The following is a 24,855-nucleotide window of genomic DNA, read 5'->3' on the forward strand; positions in this document are numbered from 1 at the left end:
TCTAATTTGTGAAATTAACAGCACCTGTTACTTACCTGAGGTACCTAACAGGTGGTGGCAATAACTAAATCACACTTGCAGCTAGTTGAAATGGATTAAAGTTGACTCAACCTCTGTCCTGTGTCCTCGTGTGTCCTTGACCAAATTGAGCATGGAGAAAAGAAAGAAGACCAAAGAACTGTCTGAGGACTTGAGAAGCAAAATTGTGAGGAAGCATGAGCAATCTCAAGTCCATCTTCAAAGAACTGACTGTTCCCGTGTCTACCGTGTGCAGTGTCATCAAAAAGTTTAAAGCCCATGGCACTGTGGCTAACCTCCCTAGATGTGGACGGAAAAGAAAAATTGACGAGAGATTTCAACGCAAGATTGTGCGGATGGTGGATAAAGAACCTCGACTAACATCCAGACAAGTTCAAGCTGCCCTGCAGTCCGAGGGTACAATAGTGTCAACCCGTACTATCCCTCGGCGTCTGAATGAAAAGGGACTGTATGGTAGGATACCCAGGAAGACCCCACTTCTTACCCAGAGACATAAAAAGCCAGGCTGGAGTTTGCCACAACTTACCTGAGAAAGTCAAAAACGTTTTGGAAGAATGTTCTCTGGTTAGATGAGACAAAAGTAGGAAAAGGCATCAATATAGAGTTTACAGGAAAAAAAAAGAGGCCTTCAAAGAAAAGAACACGGTCCCTACAGTCAAACATGGCGGAGGTTCCCTGATGTTTTGGGGTTGCTTTGCTGCCTCTGGCACTGGACTGCTTGACCGTGTGCATGGCATTATGAAGTCAGAAGACTATCAACAAATTTTGCAGCATAATGTAGGGCCCAGTGTGAAAAAGCTGGGTCTCCCTCAGAGGTCATGGGTCTTCCAGCAGGACAATGACCCAAAACACACTTCAGAAAGCACTAGAAAATGGTTTGAGAGAAAGCACTGGAGACTTCTAAAGTGGCCAGCAATGAGTCCAGACCTGAATCCCATAGAACACCTGTGGAGAGATCTCAAAATGGCAGTTTGGAGAAGGCCCCCTTCAAATCTCAGGGACCTGGAGCAGTTTGCCAAAGAAGAATGGTCTAAAATTCCAGCAAAGCATTGTAAGAAACTCATTGATGGTTACCGGAAGCGGTTGTTCGCAGTTATTTTGTCTAAAGGTTGTGCTACCAAGTATTAGGCTGAGGGGGCCAATACTTTTGTCTGTCCCCTTTTTGGAGTTTTGTGTAAAATGATCAATGATTTGACTTTTTTTTTTCATTTTCTTTTGTGTTTTTAAATTGCAAGCAAAATAAATGAAGATATTAATACCAAAGGCATACCTCACAACTTTTGAAGAACTGAAAGAGGGACAAAATGTGCTACGCGTGCCGTGGCAAATTTAGCCCCGCCCACTTTTGTGTTGACTCCTCCCACTCGTTAATTTTTCATGTGCCCGCACACAGTATAATCCTCCTACAGTCATCCTTAAATTATATGTCCCCCCTCTATCTCTCCCCAGTTTCATATACACCCTTCATCTGCCCCCAGTTTCATGTCCCTCTTCCATCTCTGCCCCCAGATTCATGTCCTCTCCATCTCTGCCCCCAGATTCATGTCCCCACATCTCTGCCCCCAGATTCATGTCCCCAGATCTCTGCCCCCAGATTCATGTCACACATCTCTGCCCCCAGATTCATGTCCCCCCATCTCTTCCCCCAGATTCATGTCCCTCCATCTCTGCCCCCAGATTCATGTCCTCTCCATCTCTGCCCCCAGATTCATGTCCCCACATCTCTGCCCCCAGTGTCATGCCGTCCTCTCCTTCATCTGCCCCCAGATTCACGTTCCACCTCCACATTAAACTTACCTTCTCCTCCGCTCCCTCGCTGCTCTCTGCCCGCCTCTCTCCCTGACACATGCGGCTGAAGCTACTCGCGTGCTCGCTTCGCGTCTCTCTCGCTGACACATGCGGCTGAAGCGAGGAGCTGACCTGTGTCAGCTCCTCGCTTCGCCGCTGCCGCCGGCTCCTGGCTTGTACATCGCGTCTACAAGCCAGGAGCCGGCAGCAGTGGCGAAGCGAGGAGCTGACACAGGTCAGATCCTTGCTTCAGCCTCATGTGTCAGCGAGAGAGACACGCAGCGGCGAAGCGAGCACGCGAGCAGCTTCAGCCGCATGTGTCAGGGAGAGAGGCGGGCAGCGGGAAGCGAGGAGCTGACCTGTGTCAGCTCCTTCCTTCAGCCACATGTGTCAGGGAGAGAGGCGGGCAGCGGGAAGCGAGGAGCTGACCTGTGTCAGCTCCTTGCTTCAGCCGCATATGTGTTCAACTCAGATCTGCGTCCTCTGGACGCAGATCTGAGTTGAAATCGGGACATACCTCCCTCCAACCGGGACCGCGGGACATGTCACCCAAATTGTGACTGTCCCGCGGAAATCGGGACGGTTGGGAGGTATGCCAAAGAGTTTGTGCTTGCAATCATTTTCTGGAAGAAACTGAGTATTATCTGACAGAATTGCAGGGGGGCCAATACTTTTGGCAAACACTGTATATTGTAACAGAATTAGCTCATGGATCGTTGTCTCCTCAGATAGACGAGCACTTTTTGGCACAAATATGAAAGTCCAGTCCAGCAGAATGTGGTGCAACTGGCCGCAACCAGTTTTATTAGAAGTTGTGCAGGCAAAACAAAACAATACAAAATAAAATCCTAGCCGTCTGACTTCTACCTACAACACAGGTTACCTAACTATGAGAGCTGGGCCTTCTACACAGCTCCCTAAATACAAAATACAGCAATATTACTTACAGACAAATTTCCAGGAGCAGAGAGAGCCATATACCTGTGGGCTATCTGCCCTATTATACACACTTCAGGATAGCAAGGGTTTAACCCCACAAAACCTGAAGTCACTGAATGGAGTAGAGACACACTCAATACTCCTATTCCATCAGTCAGACCTTTACCAGGGTTTTGGTCAGTGGCGTAACTACCGCCATAGCAGCGGAGGCAGCTGCCACAGGGCCCGGGACATTAGGGGCCCGGAGACAGCCACTACCGCTGCTATCATTATACTCGGGGGTCTTTTTGGAACCCCGAGTATAATGATTGGTGGACCGGGAGAGGTAAGAAACATAAAAAACATGTTCTTGAGCATGTGGAGAATCCACGGAGAGGCGGTAACAGAATTTCCCTCCTCAAAAAGCGGGAGGCGTTCTGGATCCACAAATTACAGACCATGGAGCCACGTGGTCTCAATAGGGAATACGAGATTCAGGCATATTTGTAAGCCAGGTGTTTCTGTTTGGCAATTAACTAATTTTACATTTCTTTTCTCATGTCATAATTTTTCATGTCACTTACCTGTATATTTTATTCCACAGACTCGTTAGGCCACCATCTGACTGACCCTACCGGGCCCGCCCACCCCAGTATCCTTGCCGTTTCCCGCACACCTTTTTCAATTTTTATTTTTTTAACTTATTTTTATTTTTATTTTTTTCAATAAAAATTTTTCTATTATTCATTTTGTACTGTTCATTACTTTTTCTATTTGTTTATTTTCATTATTTTTATAATTTTTTTCTGTTTTTCATTTTTTTCATTTTTTATTTTTCATTCTTCTTATACTATTTTTTGATACTGCTTTCCTTTCCTTTTTCTTTTTCCTCCTTTTCTTCTTTTTTGTTCATATTCTTCTCTCTTATTTTCACCTCTCACGTGTTTTTTCCTTACAATATTTGGGTTTCATAATTCTATCACCATTTTAGTGTTTGGTCTCCTTTCTGCCTCGATTCCTTGCTCCAGTAGCTGATCCCAAGGTCTTTCATTGGGTTGTTACATCCAGGGTTCACTTATTCACTCATCATGCACTCTAGCTATTAGGACGCTTTACCTTATCTATTACAATGATCCACATCTCGTACGAACACAGCGCACGCATGCGCTGTTCGTATCCCGACTATTTTTTCTCCTGCAGTCCGTACAGCTTTTTTCACGCACGCGCGTACCCGCACGGACACTACACCCATACGGGTGATTGTACGCATGCGCGTACCGGACCGATGACGAGAGGTCCGGCGCACTATTTGAAGGCAGGTGAGGCGCAGCACACACGCGCTTCCTTGCGGCTGATAGCCTGATTTTCTGTGCGCGCATCATACTTCATCTTCTCATTTTTCCCCCACGGAGAGAGCGGGCCTCGGATTAGTGGCGGCAGAGGTAAGGACCCCCTAGAAACGAGCATTTTGGTTCTATGGTCTTATGCTGATTGTTCCTTTACTTCTGGTTGGGTCTAATTGGAACCACATAATATTCTTAGGTAATTGGATCTCCCCTTACCTCCAGACCATAGTTACCTGTGATCTTTAACCCCTTCCCGCCGATGGCATTTTTTGATTTTCGTTTTTCGTTTTTGACTCCCCTCCTTCTAAACCCCATAACTTTTTTATTTCTCCGCTCCCAGAGCCATATGAGGTCTTAATTTTTGCGGGACAAATTTTTCTTGATGATGCCACCATTAATTATTCTATATAATGTACTGGGAAGCAGGAAAAAAAATTCAGAATGGGGTGGATTTGAAGAAAAAATGCATTTCTGCGACTTTCTTACGGGCTTTGGTTTTACGGCGTTCACTGTGCAGCCAAAATGACATGTCCCCTATATTCTGTGTTTCAGTATGGTTCCAGGGATACCAAATTTATATGGTTTTATTTACATTTTGACCCCTAAAAAAAATTTCCAAAACGGTGTTAAAAAAATTTTTTTCTAAAAGTCGCCATATTCCGACGGCCGTAACTTTTTTATACATAGGTGTACGGGGATGTATAGGGTGTCTTTTTTTGCGGGGCCAGGTGTACTTTTTAGTTCTACAATTTTTGGGAAATGTTATTGCTTTGATCACTTTTTATTCAAATTTTTATCAGAATCAAAACAGTGAAAAAACGGTGGTTTGGCACTTTTGACTATTTTTCCTGCTACGGCGTTTACCGAACAGGAAAAATATTTTTATAGATTTGTAGAGCGGGCGATTTCGGACGCGGGGATACCTAACATGTATATGTTTCACAATTTTTAACTACTTTTATATTTGTTCTAGGGAAAGGGGGGTGATTTGAACTTTTTTTTTTTTTTTTTTTGCATTTATTAGACCCCCTAGGGGTGTTGAACCCCAGGGGGTCTGATCACTAATGCAATGCATTACAATGCTAATGCATTGCAAAAAATCATCATCTCTTTTGCAGGCTGCATACACCAGCCTGCAAAAGAGAGAATTTGCAGACCGGCTGGGAGCCTTTAAGAAGGCTCCCGGCTGTCATGGCAACATGACGTCGGCCCTGGAGCATGCTCCAGGAGCTGGCGATCCCTGCCAAAATGGCGGCGCCCATGCGCCGCCGGGAAAATGGCGCCTCTGGCGCCTTTGACAGTAGCGCCGGAGGGGTTAATGCCTCCGATCGGAGGCATTAGAGCCGGTTGTCTACTGCTTAAAGCAGTAGACACCCGGCGGCTATGACGGACGCCCGGCTCCCGGGCGGTCGCCATAGTTACAGACCCGACACGCGCCGTACTATTATGGCGCATGTCGGGAAGGGGTTAACTACATCTTGCAGGTATTGTGATGTTTTTTATATTCAGCACCCTTTTCTATGTTTATGTCACTTTGTCCCAGTCTGCACTTCACTGCTAGAGAAGTACATTCTGAACATGTTGGCAGTGCAGTTGGGGATGAACTCTGATGTTGTTTATTTCATGCAACAATGTTACTACATGACATGTTACTTACCTTGACTCTATGGCTGCATATATTTCCAGGATAACACTTCACAGATAACACCTACAATCTGGTTACTGCATGGTTCCTTGTAAATACTGTACATTTGATTTTGAGTTATGTATATAATTTGTGATATTTTGTTATTTTATATGGTGCAATCGTTTGGGATCCTATGTTGGCATCCCCTCTTTTTTCTGATTGTTATATTATTATTTTCTATGTAGAGCCTGAGGAAGGTCTATTCAGACCGAAAACGTTTGCTCCACTAAGCTCTACCAATAAACATCTTTATTTGGTTGGCACGTACATCTGTGTGAAGCTCTTCCTTTACCTATAAAAAACATGTTACTTACCTCTCCACGATCCTGCCAGGCCTCCTTCCTGACGTCCTTTCTGACGTCTCTAACGTCACATGATCCTGGCATGTGTCCCTGGTCATGTGACGTCCGACGTCATTGTACAAGGACAGCAGCGGAGAAGGCAGCAGAGAAGACAGCGTAGGAGCCGGGGGACATGTAAGAAACAGTAGTTTTTTATGTTTTTATTCCCCCGGTCTCCGATTATTATACTCTGGGGTCTGAAATGACTCCAGAGTATAATAATTGTTTATCGGTGTCCACAGTGGGACATAATACTGTGTGCAGGGGCCACTATGGGGGATAATACTGTGTGCAGGGGCCACTAAGGGACATAATACTGTGTGCAGGGGCCACTAAGGGACATAATACTGTGGGCAGGGGCGACTATGGGGGATAATACTGTGTGCAGGGGCCACTATTGGGGATAATACTGTGTGCAGGAGCCACTATTGGGGATAATACTGTGTGGAGGGGCCACTATGGGGGATAATAGAACGCGCAGATATGTGTAGGAGGGGGTCGGTCGAGGTCTTCGGTGTCGGTCGGGGGGGGGGGGCATGTCAAAAGTTCGCCATGGGGCCCCGCCATTCCTAGTTACGCCATTAGTTTTGGTAAAACCCACCAGCCAGGAGAACAGCTTTTCTCAGCTGCATGTAGATCATGTATGACAGGAACCTGGGAGAAATGTACACTCCTTCTACCACTTTGCCACTCGTCCTTTCACAATATATTGAACTGTGTTTCACCACCTCCAAGTCTGAATTCTGAAATAGAAAAGAACTGGCAATAATCCAAAGATTCAGAGACTTAAATGTTAATAAAACTGAAAAAACATGTGAGCTCTCCGATCTATGTAGAAAGTGTAATTGGAAACCTTTACCCAAACCTGCTTCTAAGGCAAAAAGTATAGAGGATAACAGAGCCTCTGCGGCTGATTGTATGGGGGCGGGCGAAGAAAATAATAGCCTAGAATATAAAAATAGCAATATGCCTTCTATTAGTGAAAGCTCTGATATGTACTTGCAGTAAAAACAGTCAAATTAAGGGGGTAATCTGACTCTCCACAAAACATTGCATATTCTTAGATCTACTGGCTCAGCAGTGTATTACCCCTGGCAATTACTATAATAAAAAGCAGCATGCACATTTTCCTATAAATACACAATCTTTTACAAAATACCTATCAGGAATGTATACTTAGTGATAACACACATGGTGCCTGATTTGTGAGTAGTGTTGCAATGCAGTGGTCCAGTTCGAGTCCCTTAGTTTATGTACATAGATGATAGTCATCCAAGTACAGATTTTTTTTTTTTTTTTTTTTTTTTTTTTTAGGAAAGTCAGAAAAGAAGATACATCTGGGCAGCTTAGAATAAAACTGGAGCATGGATTAGTTTTCTCTCATTGTCCTTATCTTGGAAATTAAATCATAGGTGTCTTCTTCTAAATTTTATGTTTTACTTAGGGTAGTTGCACATGACCGTGTTTCACCCATGAAACTTGGTGCTTGTGTTAGCCGGATTTATCAGCTTGAACTTCACGCTGGGAGCATGACTCATAGTAGTATAGATACCTATGATGCGAGGAGTCCCTGTTTCCCTGTCCTGCTCTGTAACTGGGAGGTACAAACTCCTACCATCAGTTATAACTAGGATGCTAGAAGCCCACTCCCAGCATGAAGTTAAAATCGGTAAATCTGGCAAACACACGGGTGAAACGCCGTTGTGTGCAGTTAGCCTTAACCTATAAATACTCTTAGCAGAGACAAGAGTTAAGTGTATTTATGGCTGTTTGTATCTGTTGGCCCCTATATATCTCCCATCCTCCAATCCCCTTTCCTCTCCTCCATTTATACAGAACTGATAAATGTTAGAGATGAGCGAGTAGTACTCGATCGAGTAGGTATTTGATCGAATACTACGGTATTCAAAATACTTGTACTCGATCGAATACCACTCGCTATTCGAATGTAAAAGTTCGATGCAGAACCAGCATTAATTGGCTGAATGCTATACAGTCGGCCAATCAACGCTGGTTCTTCTCCTACCTTTAGAAGTCTTCTCCGTGCAGCTTCCCCGCGGCGTCTTCCGGCTCTTCATTCACTCTGCCAGGCATCGGGCCTGGGCAGAGCCAACTGCACATGTCTGCTTGTAGTGCGGACATGCGCCGTCGGCTCTGCCCAGGCCCGATGCCTGGCAGAGTGAATGAAGAGCTGGAAGATGCCGCGGGGACGCTGCAAGGAGAAGACTGCTTGGAGGATCCAGCCTGACCCTCACTCGTGGACTTGGTAAGTATAATTTGATCAAACGTTGCCTACCCCTGAAACGAGCATTTTCCCCCCATAGACTATAATAGGATTTGATATTCGATTCGAGTAGTCGAATATTGAGGGGCTACTCGAAACGAATATGTATGCATGCTGTATGGGGTAATTGTCCTATGTTTGGCATAAGTAAATGAAGCCCATGCAAAAAATATTTGTAATATTTGTATCATGTAGTATGGAGGGAAGATGCTTTTTTATTCTTTTATTAATCTATTATTTTTATGTTTTTCCTAATTTAATTTAATTTTGTCAGTTGGGGACTGTTTGGATTTTTTTTTTTTTTTTTTGCATGCAATGGAACTTTTTAGTGCTACAACAAATTGCAAACGGCTTTTGTAAAATCTGAGAATTTCACATCTGCTCTACTTATATGCAGAGTTGGTGGGCAGTTCAAGAGCCATCAGCAGAAGAATCAAAAGCAGCAGTCTCTTGGCTGCTTGTTTACAAGCTATTTCCCTCCTCTTTTGCCAATAAGACCACACTGAGAAATCCTATGCAGATGCTTCAAGTCAAGAGTTAACGCTTTCATGCTGCATTGAGGGAAAGCTTTGCAGATATTCGATAGCATTCTATAAAAACATTCTCCAAAATGTAGATGTGACGTCAGTAACTACTTCTTCTTTACTATTATATAATATGAATGTATCAAACAGAGCTATGGACTTTGTGAGTGTGATTTTTTTTTTTTTTTTTTTTTTAATACAATTGTGCTGCCTCTTTCCGAAGTAAGGCCACCCCCATTCATCTCCCTCCCGTCCTGTCTCTTTGTGTCTACATAAGAAGTTTTTAAGGAGCTGAAGACATCACAATGGCCTACTGTGTACTAACGTCTGCTTTTTTAAGTCAAGTTCTCCTAGCAAGTAAGTAAGTTTTATACAAATTTTTCCTATAAAACTGTTCATTTGTAATTGCAAACATATTTGGAATGTGTGCCTGGTTACGTAGACTTTTTACAGCCATCTGATGGAGAAGCTTGTGTTTCCAAACTGCTTTCACTCTATAGGCAAGTCACCAACACTGTTACAGGACGCTGTTGTGAAATCAATGGCGTTGCTGACAGATTCTCACGTATCATCCATAGGATACATGTATAGTCATTCTAAAATATTGCTGTGCTTACAGTTCACATAGCTGACGTGTCTTTCTGTTCTTAGGTATAGAAAACATTGTTCTGGATTTTTCAGTTAAAAGGTTTAAAGAGTTAATTTTTAATCTAGAAGAAAACACGTGGAAACTATTTTTTGCATAAATAAATAAAATAATTTTTGTGTAAACCCTCAGGGTAGATATATAATAATCTATAATGGCTGCCTGGTTTTACACCGCATCGTATTCGGTTTAGGACTCTATGTTGCCCGGACTCAGAGTGTGGCCATTCAATTATATTAATAGTTGTATCTGGTATTGAAGCACAGAGCCACTAAAGTGAATAAGGCTGAATAGGAAAACAACAAAATTAGGCCATTTGCAGACAAATGTGGCCATGTTCATTGTGCTATCTGTGTATTTCACAGTCCTATGTGCGGGGTGACAGTCCGGGCCACGGAATATAGAACAGGTCCTATTCCTGTCCTATTTTGCAGCCCTTGCTTCTGGTGACTCCATTTCATTTACAGGGATCCTATCATTAAAACGTATTTTTTTGTAACTAACACGTAGGAATAACCTTAAGAAAGGCTATTCTTCTCCTACCTTTAGAGGTCTTCTCATTCCGTAGAAATCCCGGTTTTCGTCGGTATGCAAATGAGTTCTCTCGCAACACCGCCTCCATCTTCTTCAGGAGCGGCCTCTTCATGCGTCTTCTTCCGGCGCTGAGGGTCAAACTCCTATGTGTTAGTCACAAAAAATTGCATTTTAATGATAGGATCCCTTTAATGAAAGGAGCAGTGGAAGCAAGGCCTGTGCGCGGGCCCGTGTCCCCCTTCTGGTGCGCCACCTGTGCTTTTAATTCGCAGCAGGCCAGTTGCAGCAAGGTCATCTGCAACTGGTCATAGACAGAGCAGCACTGTTTCTAAAGCAAGTTGAGTTTTTCTACTGCCTGATGTATGTATGGTTTGGGCTGTGGTTGTGGCCTATGGACAACTGAAAGCAATCCAGGATCTATGGCCCAATATTAAGATGGTGCAGCCAGGCAATGTCTTTTGTGGCACTGTAGCCACACTCCAGGCTGGGTTCAGCAAAATCATGTGGCCAGTACTGAGGAAAGCCCAATATTGATTTCATTTAATTAAAAGGGTTATCCCACAAATTGGGGGGAAAAAAAACCTCCCTGGAGTACACACCATTCAGTTAACATTATCAATGCAAAAACCTGTCATTATCTTCTACTCCATTCATTTTCAGTGGACAGCCACATACTTGTACCATGTAATATACAATGTGACTATCAAGCAACTACATCTCCCAGGAGTACATGGCAGTTCACTCTTTCTATACCCAATTTGTGTACACAGCAAGAGAGACCAAGAAAACATGAAAGTAGTCAGGGACCTGCAGGAATACCTCTTAATGTGAATACTACTTTGAATTAAACCATTGGTGGCCATGAAATGGAGTGCAGCTACAGTGCCACAGAATATATTTTCTGACGGCACCATTAGGATTAGGATTAGAGATGAGTGAGTAGTACTCAATCCAGTAGGTATTCGATAGAATACTACGGTATTCAAAATATTCGTACTCGATCGAGTACCACTCGCTATTCGAATGGAAAAATTGTTGTGCGGACATGCGCAGTCGGCTCTGCACAGGCCCGATGCCTGGCAGAGTGAATTCAGAGCCGGAAGATGCTGCGGGGACGCTGCATGGAGAAGACTTCTCGGAGGATCCAGCTCGACCCTCACTCGTGGACTTGGTAAGTATAATTTGATTGAATGTCGCCTACCCCTGAAACGAACATTTTCCCCCCAGACTATAATGGAGTTCGATATTCGATTCGAGTAGTCGAATATTGAGGGGCTACTCGAAACGAATATCGAACCTCAAACATTTTACTGTTCGCTCATCTCTAATTAGGATCCATTCACACGTAGTTTTTTGGCGAGGAACTTGGTGCTGAATCCGTGTCAGAATCCACATGGAAAAAACACCTCCCCATAGAGTTCTATGGGTTCCGCTAGCTTTTTTTCTAACTAGCGGATTTTTTCCGCTAGTGGGAAAAAAGTCTCCTTCAGGCGGATTCCGCCTGCAAAAACCAAAGGAGTCAATGGGAGGTTGAAAATCCACATGGAATTAGCATAAAACGTGTGGAAAAACCACTAGTGGTTTTTTCAAGATCCATACACTGTGCTGGAGATAAAAACCATTTCCTAATTCTTGAAACACTCTATGTGAATGGACCCTAATATGAAATTTTCTTCACAATAATTGCCCCATGTAATTCTGCTGTTGATCAGCTGACAAAGTACAAAACTCATCGATTGGTGCTCGTATGAACTGGCCTTTCATACTGGTGACTAACCTACCATGATCTGCAGTAGCAGCACCCCTGAGAAATGCAAAGGGCACTTATCTGTGGCACATACAATGGCTGCATCATTGCCCAGCTCAGAGATGCAGCCATTATTAGTAGCGGCTGGAGATAAGATAACTTGTGGGTGTGGATAGGAATTCATTACAGCGCTAGTGAACTCTGCAATATCCCTTGTCAAGATCCAATGAACATTGTAGAAGAGTTTTTCTGAAAGATGACATTTTGCAGCCTGACTTTTAATTTAATTATTAATATTTTATATTGCCAAATATTGCACAACATTTTCAATTTAGGGACAAACAAACATGGGAAAGCGATTCAATAAGGTTACATTTTGTGCCAGCCGGATGCGGTTGAGGATACATTGAATATTTCCACTAACTACTAGTCACAGGGAGCCAGAGCAGTATCGGATGCAAGGCAATTTGTGGGTGAGCGTTAGAACAGGTATTAGGGTAGTCGGTGCTGTATATGCTATCCAAATGTGCCCCATAAACAAAAGGATTTGCTTGACATGCTATGAGCGCTAGATTTTCTTCCCCATTTGACATTGAAAGCAGGATCTGTAACATAACAGACACAACCATTAGTGATATTTGGTTGGTTTTTTTCACACGGAGGTACTTGGAATAAAAGGTTGAGAAACAATGTTCTATAGTATGGGTAGAAGGGAATGTGAGGATCTGGCAAAAGAGAAAGAGATAGATAGAAATCATTAGGAAATTGGTGTAGAGGGATGATATTGAGGTGCACAGTTGGAGCAAGAAAGGTCCTTACTAGAGATGAGCGAACGGCGTTCGATCGAATTGATATTCGAACGAATAACAGGCCGTTCGAGTTATTCGATTACAATCGAATACCACGAGGCAAACGCACTAAAAATTTGTATCCCCTCCCACCTTCCCTGGCGCTTTTTTTGCACCAATAACTGTGCAGGAAAGGTGGGACAGGAACTACAACAACATAGGCATAAAAAAAATTACCTTTATTTAGGTGGGAATGTTACTCAAACAGCTCTTTGGGGCTCTATCTCGTCGGGATCCCTGTCAGCTTGCGATATGCGGGAGCTGACTTTTTCCCATAGGAATGCATTGACCAGCGTTGATTGGCCGAATGCCATACAGACTACAGCATTTGGCCAATCAACGCTGGTTCTGCCGGAGGAGGCGCAGTCTAAGATTGATCACAGCAGTCTTCATTCTGGTCCAATCTCAGATGTAGCAGTGTTGAGCGCACAGCTCTGCTACTCCTTGATGTAGCAGAGATGAGTGTGCGCTGAGCTCTGCTACGCTTGAGAAGGTGTAGCAGAGATGTGCGCTCAACACTGCTACATCTGAGATCGGACTGTGGACCGATCTTAGACTCTGCCTCTTCCGGCACTCAGCTCTGTTACATCTCTGGTGTAGCAGAGCTCTGCGCACACTCAGCACTGCTACATCTTTGGTGTAGCAGAGCTCAGCGCACACTCAGCTCTGCTACATCTCAAGTATAGCAGAGCTCAGCGCATGGCCAGCTCTGCTACATCAAGGTGTAGCATAGCTGTGCGCTCAATACTGCTACATTTGAGATTAGACCACAATGGAGACTGCTGTGGACCGATCTTAGGATCCGCCTCCTCCGGCAGAACCAGCATTGATTGGCCGAATGCTGTACTCTGTATGGCATTCGGCCAATCAACGCTGGTCAATGCATTCCTATAGGAAAAAGTCAGCTCCCACATATCGCAAGCTGATCGGGATTCCGACGAGATAGTGGCGTAATACAGGTACTTGGGCATGTTAGATGCCCCCAGGCATGCTTCCCCTGCTGTCCCAGTTGCATTTCAGGGTGTTGGCATCATTTCCTGGGGTGTGATAGTGGACTTCTTGACTCTCCTGAGTTGAAGTGTGGCTTCCCCTGAAATGAAGCATTTTTCCCCGTAGATTATAATAGGTTTCGATATTCGTTCCAATAGTCGAATATTGAATCTCGAATATTTCACTGTTCACTCATCTCTAGTCCTTACACCAAATGTACGCTTCCCTCTATGCTAGTTCCTTATTACCTATAGGGAAACGATTTCCATAGGTATAATTGACGTGCTGCACTGGTTTTGGAAATCACAGCATATCTGCTGCACTTATTTTTCCTCAATGTGTGGACATTGCGTTTTTTTTCTGCGGCATTTACACCACGGCCAAACTGCAAAATTGGCTCCACATGGGGCCCCTGCCTTATGGAAGTTGAAGAAGCAAGTTTTTACTCCTGTCATTGATTTTCAATGGCATAACTAACTAATAGAATAATCACCTGTTAGTTAGATAGTGTATTCAGGATAGACAGAAACAAGGTCATTAAAGGAGTTTTGCCATTATGGATGGATAGGGGATAAGTATCTGATCGTCGTGTTTCCTAATGATCAGGAGAACAGGGGTTGCAAGTCCCCCTAGGGCCTCCTTACGAATGGAGCACCAGTGTGCATGTGTGACCATCTCTCCATTCATTTCTATAGGGCTGCTGGCACTGCCAGAGATTACAGTCCAGCAGTCACATATAAGTGGATGGGGCGCTGGTCACACAAGTGCACTATCATTACATTCACAAGGAGGGGTTAGGGGGACAAGCCCTTTAAGGTTTAAGGAAGACCAAGTAATACTGCATTGCAATAGTTAAAGGGGTTGTCTGGTTTAATTTAAATCCCTACCCTCTAAATAACATTAGTAATAAAAAAATGTATACTGACCCATAGCCCTGGGGTGGTCATGTAACTTCCCCAGGAACATTTTCAGATTGCCCAGTAATGGTCCGTTTCCCCATTGCCGGAAATGGATCGTCACTACTACTATTCCCCCCCCCCCATCCACTCCATTATACTTACCATCCAGGCTTCTGGTGAGACGAGCCCTCTGTACACAGTGTGTACTGTGCGCGCTGCCGGTAATTCACCTCTATTGCTCGTTCACACATGCACAGTAGAGGTAGATCATCGCTGCAGAGAAGGAAGAGTACAGGAGCAGCACAGGAGGACCCATCTTGTTGAAAGAGGCATGGAGGTTAAGCATATAATATGGGTCTGGGGTTGGGCTGAGTAGGTAGGGAAGGGTGGGATAGTTACAGAGACAGGGAGGATGGAAGGGGGGGTAAGGTGAAAGGTAGCTAGTGAAGAAGTTACACAGTAAGAAGCTGAGCATGTAAAAAAAAAAAAAAAGCAGGAGATACCAGCAGCCCCCACAGACACCCAAAAATCACTCACAACACGCTAAAAAGGTATATGAGTGCATTTATTAACCCAATTGTAGCACTAACAGACATTTTTTAGAAAAAAACAAAACTTTATTTCTATCAGTTAAACCCTTTTAATGTATGTGAGTTAATGTTTAGTAGCATAAGTGGTACAATGAGGACAGATCTAGGATGTGTTGATGTGTGGCCAGCTGACATGTGATCGAGGACTGATCATGGAACTGCAGATGGAAATAGATCTAGTATAGGCATATTTGAGGATAGAAGAAAAACCAAGCGTTCAGCTTCGGAAAAAGTTTGAGGTTTAGAAAATACAAGACAGAGGGAACAGCTGACAAACCCTTATGCTCTGCAGTGGTGTACAAGAGTTCACAAATTGAAGTGTAGAAATAGGTGTTACCAGCATTAAGATTATACCGAGACCTAGTAAGAGCAAGTTTTTATTATGTAATACAGTCCTATGAAAAAGTTTGGGCACCCCTATTAATCTTAATCATTTTTAGTTCTAAATATTTTGGTGTTTATAACAGCCATTTCAGTTTGATATATGTAATAACTGATGGACACAGTAATATTTCAGGATTGAAATGAGGTTTATTGTACTAACAGAAAATGTGCAATATGCATTAAACCAAAATTTGACCGGTGCAAAAGTATGGGCACCTCAACAGAAAAGTGACATTAATATTTAGTAGATCCTCCTTTTGCAAAGATAACAGCCTCTAGTCGCTTCCTGTAGCTTTTAATCAGTTCCTGGATCCTGGATAAAGGTATTTTGGACAAACAATTCAAGTTCAGTTAAGTTAGATGGTCGCCGAGCATGGACAGCCCGCTTCAAATCATCCCACAGATGTTCAATGATATTCAGGTCTGGGGACTGGGATGGCCATTCCAGAACATTGTAATTGTTCCTCTGCATGAATGCCTGAGGATTTGGGTTCGAAAAGTGTCCGGCCGTGAGCGCCGGTGAGCGTTTTGGGCTCTCCGCAGCAAAACCGTTTTTTTCTTTTAACCGGACACAAGTCGGATATGCAGTACGACTATGCTCACGACTGGACTCGGTCTGACAGGTTTCTGTCTTCTGCATGCAGAAGACGGAAACCTCAGAATGGAGACCCGAACATTGGTGTGAACCCAGCATAAGACTGAGAGTCCACGTTGCAGAAATGCAGAATTTTTTTGTTGCAGATTTTGCTGTGTTTTTTTTAGCCAAAGCCAGGAGTGCATTGAGCAGAAGGTAGAAGTATAAAGCTGAACTTACACGGGTTTTTTTGGGCTGGATTTTGACGCAGAATCCGCCTCAGAATCTGGTTAAAAAAAATGCATCCCATTGACTTCAATGGGAGCCATTCACTTCATTTTCCCATGAGTGATTTCTTCCCGCTCGTGGAAAAAAGAAGCAACCTTCCCTTTCTTGCTGCAGTTTAGCTGTGGGTGTCCCAACTAGGTCGATTTTGTTGAGGCGCCATTTTTTATCCACTATCTCTATACAATAAAGAAAATGGCAATTTCTTTTTCCCTCTTAGATAAAATCTGAAGCACTGAGAGGTTTAGTAAGTGCCCATATACTTGGAGTTGTACCCAAACAGCCATGAGGATTGCCCTGACAAAATATTTCAGCTCAACACTTTACTTGGAAAATTTCTTATGTCAATGTTTTATGTCCTGTTCCGAATGAATGTTTTGGCAGGTGTATGTGTACAGTATTTACACCAGATGCAAGTATAGATTTCAGAAATATGCAATATATCCAGTAAAATATGTGCCAGTTTTGCAAAGAAATAAAGGTGCCATGTTTATACAGATGTGCTATAAAATTCAGTCTCTTGCTACTTTTGGCTGTAGATTCATGCCACTGTGGTGTAAGTCTTTTCCTTCCCTTTCTACGAGTGTGGCCACATCTCCCAACAAAAGTATAAAATGACAGAGAAAGATACAGCTCGGAGGGTGGGTGGCTTGGTTGCCTGGGTAACAATATGATGCTGGGAATCACTCCAGAGCTTTGCAACGGAGCCCTCCACCAATATATGGTTGCCAAGACAAATGACCCCTTCCTCACACAACAAGAATGCATCTTTCCTGGTCGTCCTACGCAGTAGCACAAAAACAGATGGGTTCTTTACCTACTTCTGGGAGGATAGGTTACAAGATGATGAAAAAAACCATGGAACAGTCCAAGAAGCAGGTATAAATAGTCCCTAAATTCACCCCCCTTGTCTCTTTATTTTTTTTGGGGGGGGCCAAGAAAGGTGGTGGAACCCTATATCTTTAGATACCTGGGGTAATTGTTTCTTCTTCTAATTACTGGTTTTCCTTTTTCAGATAGACCTTGACCACTGCTTCGTGTGGTAAGGTTCTTTGTTCTTCTGCACTGGTACTGTATGCTTTCTCTCAGGGTTCCAGGCTTTTCCGGTACTTGAGTGCTGCCAGGAGCCAGAGTCTGGGGACTCAAGTGCCATTCTCTGGCAGTTTCAGGTATTCTTGGTTCAGGTGCCTGGATTCCACCATATTGGTGGAATTCAGAGTACTGGATATGCCGTAGCAAACATGCTTAGTAATGGCCTCTGAGAATGCCTAGTTCTGGTGCCTGGTTCAGGAACTAGAGCGCATCATGCCGGAAAAGGCATTGTGTACCTCTGGTCAGAGCACCTCTTTAATGAGGACCACATAAAGGAATAAAAACATCACCAAAGATGGAAGTAGCAGTTGCTAAATGATCCACAAGAACCATAGTACCTGTGGAGGACGGCACTGGATCAAAGAGACTCTTGATCAGAAGGCAGACTTGACCTTTAGAAGGTCATATGATGCTGGTGTAGCACAGACTAAAGGGGCTGTAGCTAGTCCACGTTAGTCAGAAGCTTTAGAAACTATCTGTACCAATTACAGGATGACATTCAGGATGATGTCCAGAGGGATGACCTACTGAAGTCATTTCTGTACCTGAATCTGGCTACAGATTTTTTACGCAACTCTACCAACCAAGCCATTAGATTGGCAGCTAGAAATATGTTTCTGTCGCTAGCAGGGCAAAAGGCTATACAGCTTAAACCATGGGTGGTGAAGTCAAAGAGTGCACTATATAGTATGGAATTTATGCCAGGTAGATAATTTGGGAAAGAATTAGATGAACTTATAGAAAAACTGACAGACATAAAGGGAAAATCTTTACCATTTCTTCAAAGATCTAGAAGAAGATTCCCTTGTAGAAGAGCATCTAATGCTTCAGGTTCTAGAAATCCTAGGTATAGATTTTACTACGAGGAGAGAGGCTCAACTTTCAAGAGGGGAGGTTCTCAAAGACCTCAAGGCAGAGGAAGACCTCAAATGTGTACAAATTTTGCCATCAGTTCTCAGCCAGTGGGGTGGGGGGAAGATTGCAGGCCTTTACTGCCAGTTAACTAAAAGAGATTCTGGATTCATGGGTGGTCCAAGTGATTTCACAAGGTTACATCATAAAATTTCTAATTACTTCTCTGGCCACTTTTAGATGACCCATATTGCCAAAAAATTCTCATGGAAAGTCCCCAGCATGTGATGTTTCTTTCCAGAAATAAAGGCTTTAAGGCATCTAAAGCTACATGAGCCAGATGGTTAAGAGAAACTTGTTGTACTTTGGCGGGTCAGACTCCACCTTAAATAGTTCATGTCCATTCTACATGAACTATGGAAGCCTCATAGGCAGAAAGAGGAAGATTCCCTGTTGAATGGATTTGCACAGAAACCTTTGGGGCACAAGTGAATATGTTTGTGAACATTATATGCTAGACATTGGGGCAGTGGAGGAGGCAGCCCTTTGGTCGTATAATTTTGTCTTTTTCTGACCCTTCCGATTGATCTTGCTATGTCCCATCTGTTTTTGTGCTGCTGCGTAGGATGACCAGGAAAGAGGGAATTATACTTAGACTATTCTTCTTTCCTGTTGTCCCAGCAGAGGCAGAAACTTTTCTTGTTTCGTCCATTTAATGCTTTTTTAAGTGCACCCGTATCTTTCTTTTCAAGGACACAAGGGGACAAGGTGTGGAGCTAGGGACTATTTATACCTGCTTCTTCAATGATTCCATTGCTTTTGCAGCATCTTGTCACCTGTCCTACCAGAAGTAGGGAATTAATCTGCTGCTTGGACTACAGAAAGAAGAGTAGCATATGTATCATTCATATGTATACACTCTTTCAACATGTGTTCACCTTTATTTTGCTGCATTACAGCACAGTGTGCATGAGGTCTTATGTGTTATATAGCTTGCATTACTGATGACTAGTATACTATATCCCAGTTTAACCAAAAAGTGGAAAATATACAGTGCTTTGTATTATGAACAGCATATTATGGATATATATGTAACTGACTGACACTATGTTAACCCATTAAATTCTGTAAGCAGACCTCTGAATAATGAAATCGCTATTGCAGTCCCAGTGAGGGTTGCACTGACAAAAGGTGGAATAGTTTCATGACAGAAAAGCAATGGTCTGCAATGGTTATACAATGGCTCCTTTGTGCAAAGAAGCCCAGCAGGAAACATTATGTAGTCTAATTCCTATGGTTACACGTCTGCTCAGCAGGAGATAATCTGTCAATTGATAGGGAGTTGGTATAATTTGAAGTTTCAGTAATCTCTTAAATTCCATTATTATAGTAATGTGTATCTAAAGGAAATACAATATGAAATTACATTGCAATGTAGTAAAATGCATTGTATACTACTTGGCACACATAAACCAGAAGGTGACTGCAGGCTACTTTACATAGATACACAGTATACCGATCACCCCATCTGACTTCATAAACCTACTGTTGCGTTACAGGATCAACCATGCCGGAAGAGCTACATTTACACGAAGAGGTGCAAAACTATTTTATTTCACCGTCTTATGCGCATGAGGTGGCCACTTTCATGGACCTCTCATACATTACAATGTGTGGAGGGATCTGCGAAAACAACAAAAAATATGTTTCGACGGACCATTAAAGTAACCGTCATGTGAATAGCCCCCATTTGCTTGAGTTCAATTCAACGCTGCCTTGGGATGTCCGTTAAAAAAAAAAAACGTCGTCACATGCCCATTATTTACTGTTGTGTAAATATAGTTTAAGTGGTTAAAAAAAAAAAAAGACTCTCCCTCTAAATTTCTAATTCTACCTAGAATCCAAAATGTTGCAAATTCTGTCAGGCTCAATATTTCAGACATATATGTATGTCTGCTGCTTGGGTGTAGTCAGCGACACGTATAAATGTATATGCACATCTGAGGTACATAACAATGGCAAAATATATCAGTTGGTCAGCAGCATATAGTCAAGGATTTCAGCTATAATTCACATTAAATTAATTAATTAAATTATAATGGATTTATTGGTACACAACGACCACCTGCTTAGCCTCGACAACACGAGTCCATTCTTCAAAAAAGTGGAAAAAGTTTAAAAAAAATATAAAAGTCCACACATTTTTGCACAAAAATGGTCTTGCTCAAAAACCTACAACTTGCCTAGTTTTTAAGGTTAAGCACTTGTGATTTTTTTCTTTAATGCCAATAACTTTTTATTGAGGTTTTTAAATATGAAGTAATAAAGGCTAGTAACAATTCTTTAATAGAGATGAGCGAACACTAAAATGTTCGAGGTTCGAAATTCGATTCGAACAGCCGCTCACTGTTCGAGTGTTCGAACGGGTTTCGAACCCCATTATAGTCTATGGGGAACATAAACTCGTTAAGGGGGAAACCCAAATTCGTGTCTGGAGGGTCACCAAGTCCACTATGACACCCCAGGAAATGATACCAACACCCTGGAATGACACTGGGACAGCAGGGGAAGCATGTCTGGGGGCATAAAAGTCACTTTATTTCATGGAAATCCCTGTCAGTTTGCGATTTTCGCAAGCTAACTTTTCTCCATAGAAATGCATTGGCCAGTGCTGATTGGCCAGAGTACGGAACTCGACCAATCAGCGCTGGCTCTGCTGGAGGAGGCGGAGTCTAAGATCGCTCCACACCAGTCTCCATTCAGGTCCGACCTTAGACTCCGCCTCCTCCAGCAGAGCCAGCGCTGATTGGCCGAATTCCGTACTCTGGCCAATCAGCGCTGGCCAATGCATTCTATTAGCCCGATGAAGTAGAGCTGAATGTGTGTGCTAAGCACACACATTCAGCACTGCTTCATCACGCCAATACAATGCATTAGCCAGTGCTGATTGGCCAGAGTACGGAATTCGGCCAATCAGCGCTGGCTCTGCTGGAGGAGGCGGAGTCTAAGATCGCTCCACACCAGTCTCCATTCAGGTCCGACCTTAGACTCTGCCTCCTCCAGCAGAGCCAGCGCTGATTGGCCGAATTCCGTACTCTGGCCAATCAGCACTGGCTAATGCATTGTATTGGCGTGATGAAGCAGTGCTGAATGTGTGTGCTTAGCACACACATTCAGCTCTACTTCATCGGGCTAATAGAATGCATTGGCCAGCGCTGATTGGCCGAATTCCGTACTCTGGCCAATCAGCACTGGCTAATGCATTGTATTGGCGTGATGAAGCAGTGCTGAATGTGTGTGCTTAGCACACACATTCAGCTCTACTTCATCGGGCTAATAGAATGCATTGGCCAGCGCTGATTGGCCGAATTCCGTACTCTGGCCAATCAGCACTGGCTAATGCATTGTATTGGCGTGATGAAGCAGTGCTGAATGTGTGTGCTTAGCACACACATTCAGCTCTACTTCATCAGGCTAATAGAATACATTGGCCAATCAGCGCTGGCCAATGCATTCTATTAGCTTGATGAAGCAGAGTGTGCACAAGGGTTCAAGCGCACCCTCGGCTCTGATGTAGCAGAGCTGAGGGTGCACAAGGGTTCAAGTGCACCCTCGGCTCTCCTACATCAGAGCCGAGGGTGCGCTTGAACCCTTGTGCACACTCTGCTTCATCAAGCTAATAGAATGCATTGGCCAGCGCTGATTGGCCAGAGTACGGAATTCGGCCAATCAGCGCTGGCCAATGCATCCCTATGGGAAAAAGTTTATCTCACAAAAATCACAATTACACACCCGATAGAGCCCCAAAAAGTTATTTTTAATAACATTCCCCCCTAAATAAAGGTTATCCCTAGCTATCCCTGCCTGTACAGCTATCCCTGTCTCTTAGTCACAAAGTTCACATTCTCATATGACCCGGATTTGAAATCCACTATTCGTCTAAAATGGAGGTCACCTGATTTCAGCAGCCAATGACTTTTTCCAATTTTTTTCAATGCCCCCGGTGTCGTAGTTCCTGTCCCACCTCCCCTGCGCTGTTATTGGTGCAAAAAAGGCGCCAGGGAAGGTGGGAGGGGAATCGAATTTTGGCGCACTTTACCACGCGGTGTTCGATTCGATTCGAACATGGCGAACACCCTGATATCTGATCGAACATGTGTTCGATAGAACACTGTTCGCTCATCTCTATTCTTTAACGTTTTCATTATAATCAAAATTCACAAAGTGACACATTAAACAAAATGGGGAAAGGATAGAAAGGTCAAAATGCAATATAATATACCTCAAAATGGAACAGGGGTAGGTGTTGTATAGTGGGATCAATGAGAGTGGGGCAGATTGGAATATTAAACACTAGCTTTTACCTGCGACTTCGTCTGCGGTGATTTGAGAATTGGGCGGACACAGACGTGTGAAACTGTAAAAGTGCTTTAAAAAGTTTGGTGGGCTAGCAAATCTGATGTGTTGTATTGTGTATGTCGTGATACAGACAATGTGATGTGTTGTATTGTGTATGTCGTGATACAGACAATGTGATGTGTTGTATTGTGTCAGACAATGTGTTGTATTGTGTCAGACAATGTGATGTGTTGTATTGTGTATGTCGTGATACAGACAATGTGATCTGTTATATAGTGGAAAGCTATATGTAAAATGTGAGTGAGTAGAGTGAGGGCTACTCCTGAGGTGACAGTAAGGAGTGTGCAGGCAGGTTGAGGCAGGAAATGCCAGGCAGTGTGTGTGTGTGTGTATGTAGTGATACATACAATGTGATGTGTTGTGTATGTAGTGATACAGATAATGTGATGTGTTGTGTATGTAGTGATACAGACAATGTGATGTGTTATGTGAGTGAGTAGAGTGAGGGCTACTCCTGAGGTGACAGTAAGGAGTGTGCAGACAGGTTGAGGCAGGAAATGCCAGGCAGTGTGTGTGTGTGTGTATGTAGTGATACATACAATGTGATGTGTTGTGTATGTAGTGATACAGATAATGTGATGTGTTGTGTATGTAGTGATACAGACAATGTGATGTGTTATGTGAGTGAGTAGAGTGAGGGCTACTCCTGAGGTGACAGTAAGGAGTGTGCAGACAGGTTGAGGCAGGAAATGCCAGGCAGTGTGTGTGAGTCTATAGCTGGGGCTAGGAGTCCTGCTTTTGTGAGTCTCCTGCTAGGAAGCCATGTTGTTTAGTGGCACCAAAAGTAGCCTGTGACTCAATCCTAAGGGAAAACTATGTTTGTGGAAAATTGCACGCAAATCCGTCCAGGCGTTTTAGCGTGATTGAGGAACAAACATCCAAACTCACAAACATCCAAACATCCAAACACACAAACTTTCACACTTATAATATTAGTAGGATTGTAAAGTACAGAAAGGTACAAGTAAAGAAGAGAAGAGTCGAGTTGAGTGATGTAAAATAGACTAGAGTAGAGTAGACTCAATTCAAACCAAAGCTCCCATGTCTGACAGAACCTTGCTTTTCTATCTTGGAGGATGCAATGGAGGCCATCATTAATCATGATCCAGTTCAACTTGAGTTTGGCTAGATCCATGAGGACAACTGTCCTTTTCCAGCAAGTTGCTATGGAAATATTTGTGGCCAAAAATAAAAATGAAAGAAACTGATGGGCTTGTTTTGTATCCTAGGGACTGTTTTGTTAAGTTGGGCCTATAAAGGGAGTAAGCGGAGATTTTCGAGAATAATAGTGTAAAATATTTCATAGAACCTCCACCAAAACTGTCTCAACTTTGGACAGGTCTACAAGATATTAACTTTGCTTCACATATTCCCACAGTTGTGTAGGGCACATCTCAGCTAGTCTATCAGGTACCATCAAAGAAGTGTTATATGATTTACCTCAACTAATGACATGTTAATGGAAGTCTAAAAGTGTAACGATTCTGGTTATCAGATTTGGAGTCCAAATGGTGGGGCAAATGGTACAGTACTTAAATAGTACATAGTGCGCCTGCTCTGCCCCTCCTTCCCTGTCTGTGTGGCTTCATTGCATGAGCCAGATCTGAGAGGCAGTGAAGGAGGGGCGGGCCAGACGGGAGAAGGAGGCGTGGTTTTCTCGGCAAGCTTGAAACCATGCTTCCTTCACCTGTCTGGCCCGCCCCTACTTCCCTGCCTCTCATATCTCGCTCCTGCAAACACGCGACACAGACAGGGAAGGAGGGGCAGAGCAGGCAGGCACCGTGCTGCTCTCCTTTTGATTTTCATAGACAGGACACAGACGCTGCATTCGGACTATAAGACGCACACACATTTTCCTCCCATATTGGGAGGAAAAAAAGTGCGTCTTATAGTCCGAAAAATACGGTACTCCAACAGAAGAGACCAGACAAGGTAAAGCACAGAACAAAACAGGTTTCCAAATAGTGCAATGGTTAAGGCCGCAGAATATAGCCAGGAAGTCATGGGTTCAAGACCCAGTGAATTCAGTTCGTGACAAAAAGGTTATTTCTGTGAAATCCTGCTATTC

General features: G+C 43.4%; 2 protein-coding genes across 2 annotated transcripts in view; one reads left to right on the top strand and one right to left on the bottom strand.

The window, feature by feature from the left end:
* Positions 1–24,855, bottom strand: part of PLAU (plasminogen activator, urokinase) — a 420,354-nt gene that overhangs the window by 105,991 nt on the left and 289,508 nt on the right. The gene's annotated exons all lie outside the window — the stretch shown is intronic.
* VSTM4 (V-set and transmembrane domain containing 4) overlaps positions 9,221–24,855 on the top strand; it is a 36,275-nt gene continuing 20,640 nt past the window's right edge. Inside the window, exon 1 of the mRNA XM_075288045.1 lies at positions 9,221–9,284. Within this exon, the coding sequence (XP_075144146.1) occupies positions 9,233–9,284 (52 nt within the window). The 5' untranslated portion in view covers positions 9,221–9,232. The remainder of the gene's footprint in view (positions 9,285–24,855) is intronic.

Source organism: Leptodactylus fuscus, chromosome 10, assembly GCF_031893055.1.
Source record: "Leptodactylus fuscus isolate aLepFus1 chromosome 10, aLepFus1.hap2, whole genome shotgun sequence".
NCBI classification, from domain to species: Eukaryota; Metazoa; Chordata; class Amphibia; order Anura; family Leptodactylidae; genus Leptodactylus; species Leptodactylus fuscus.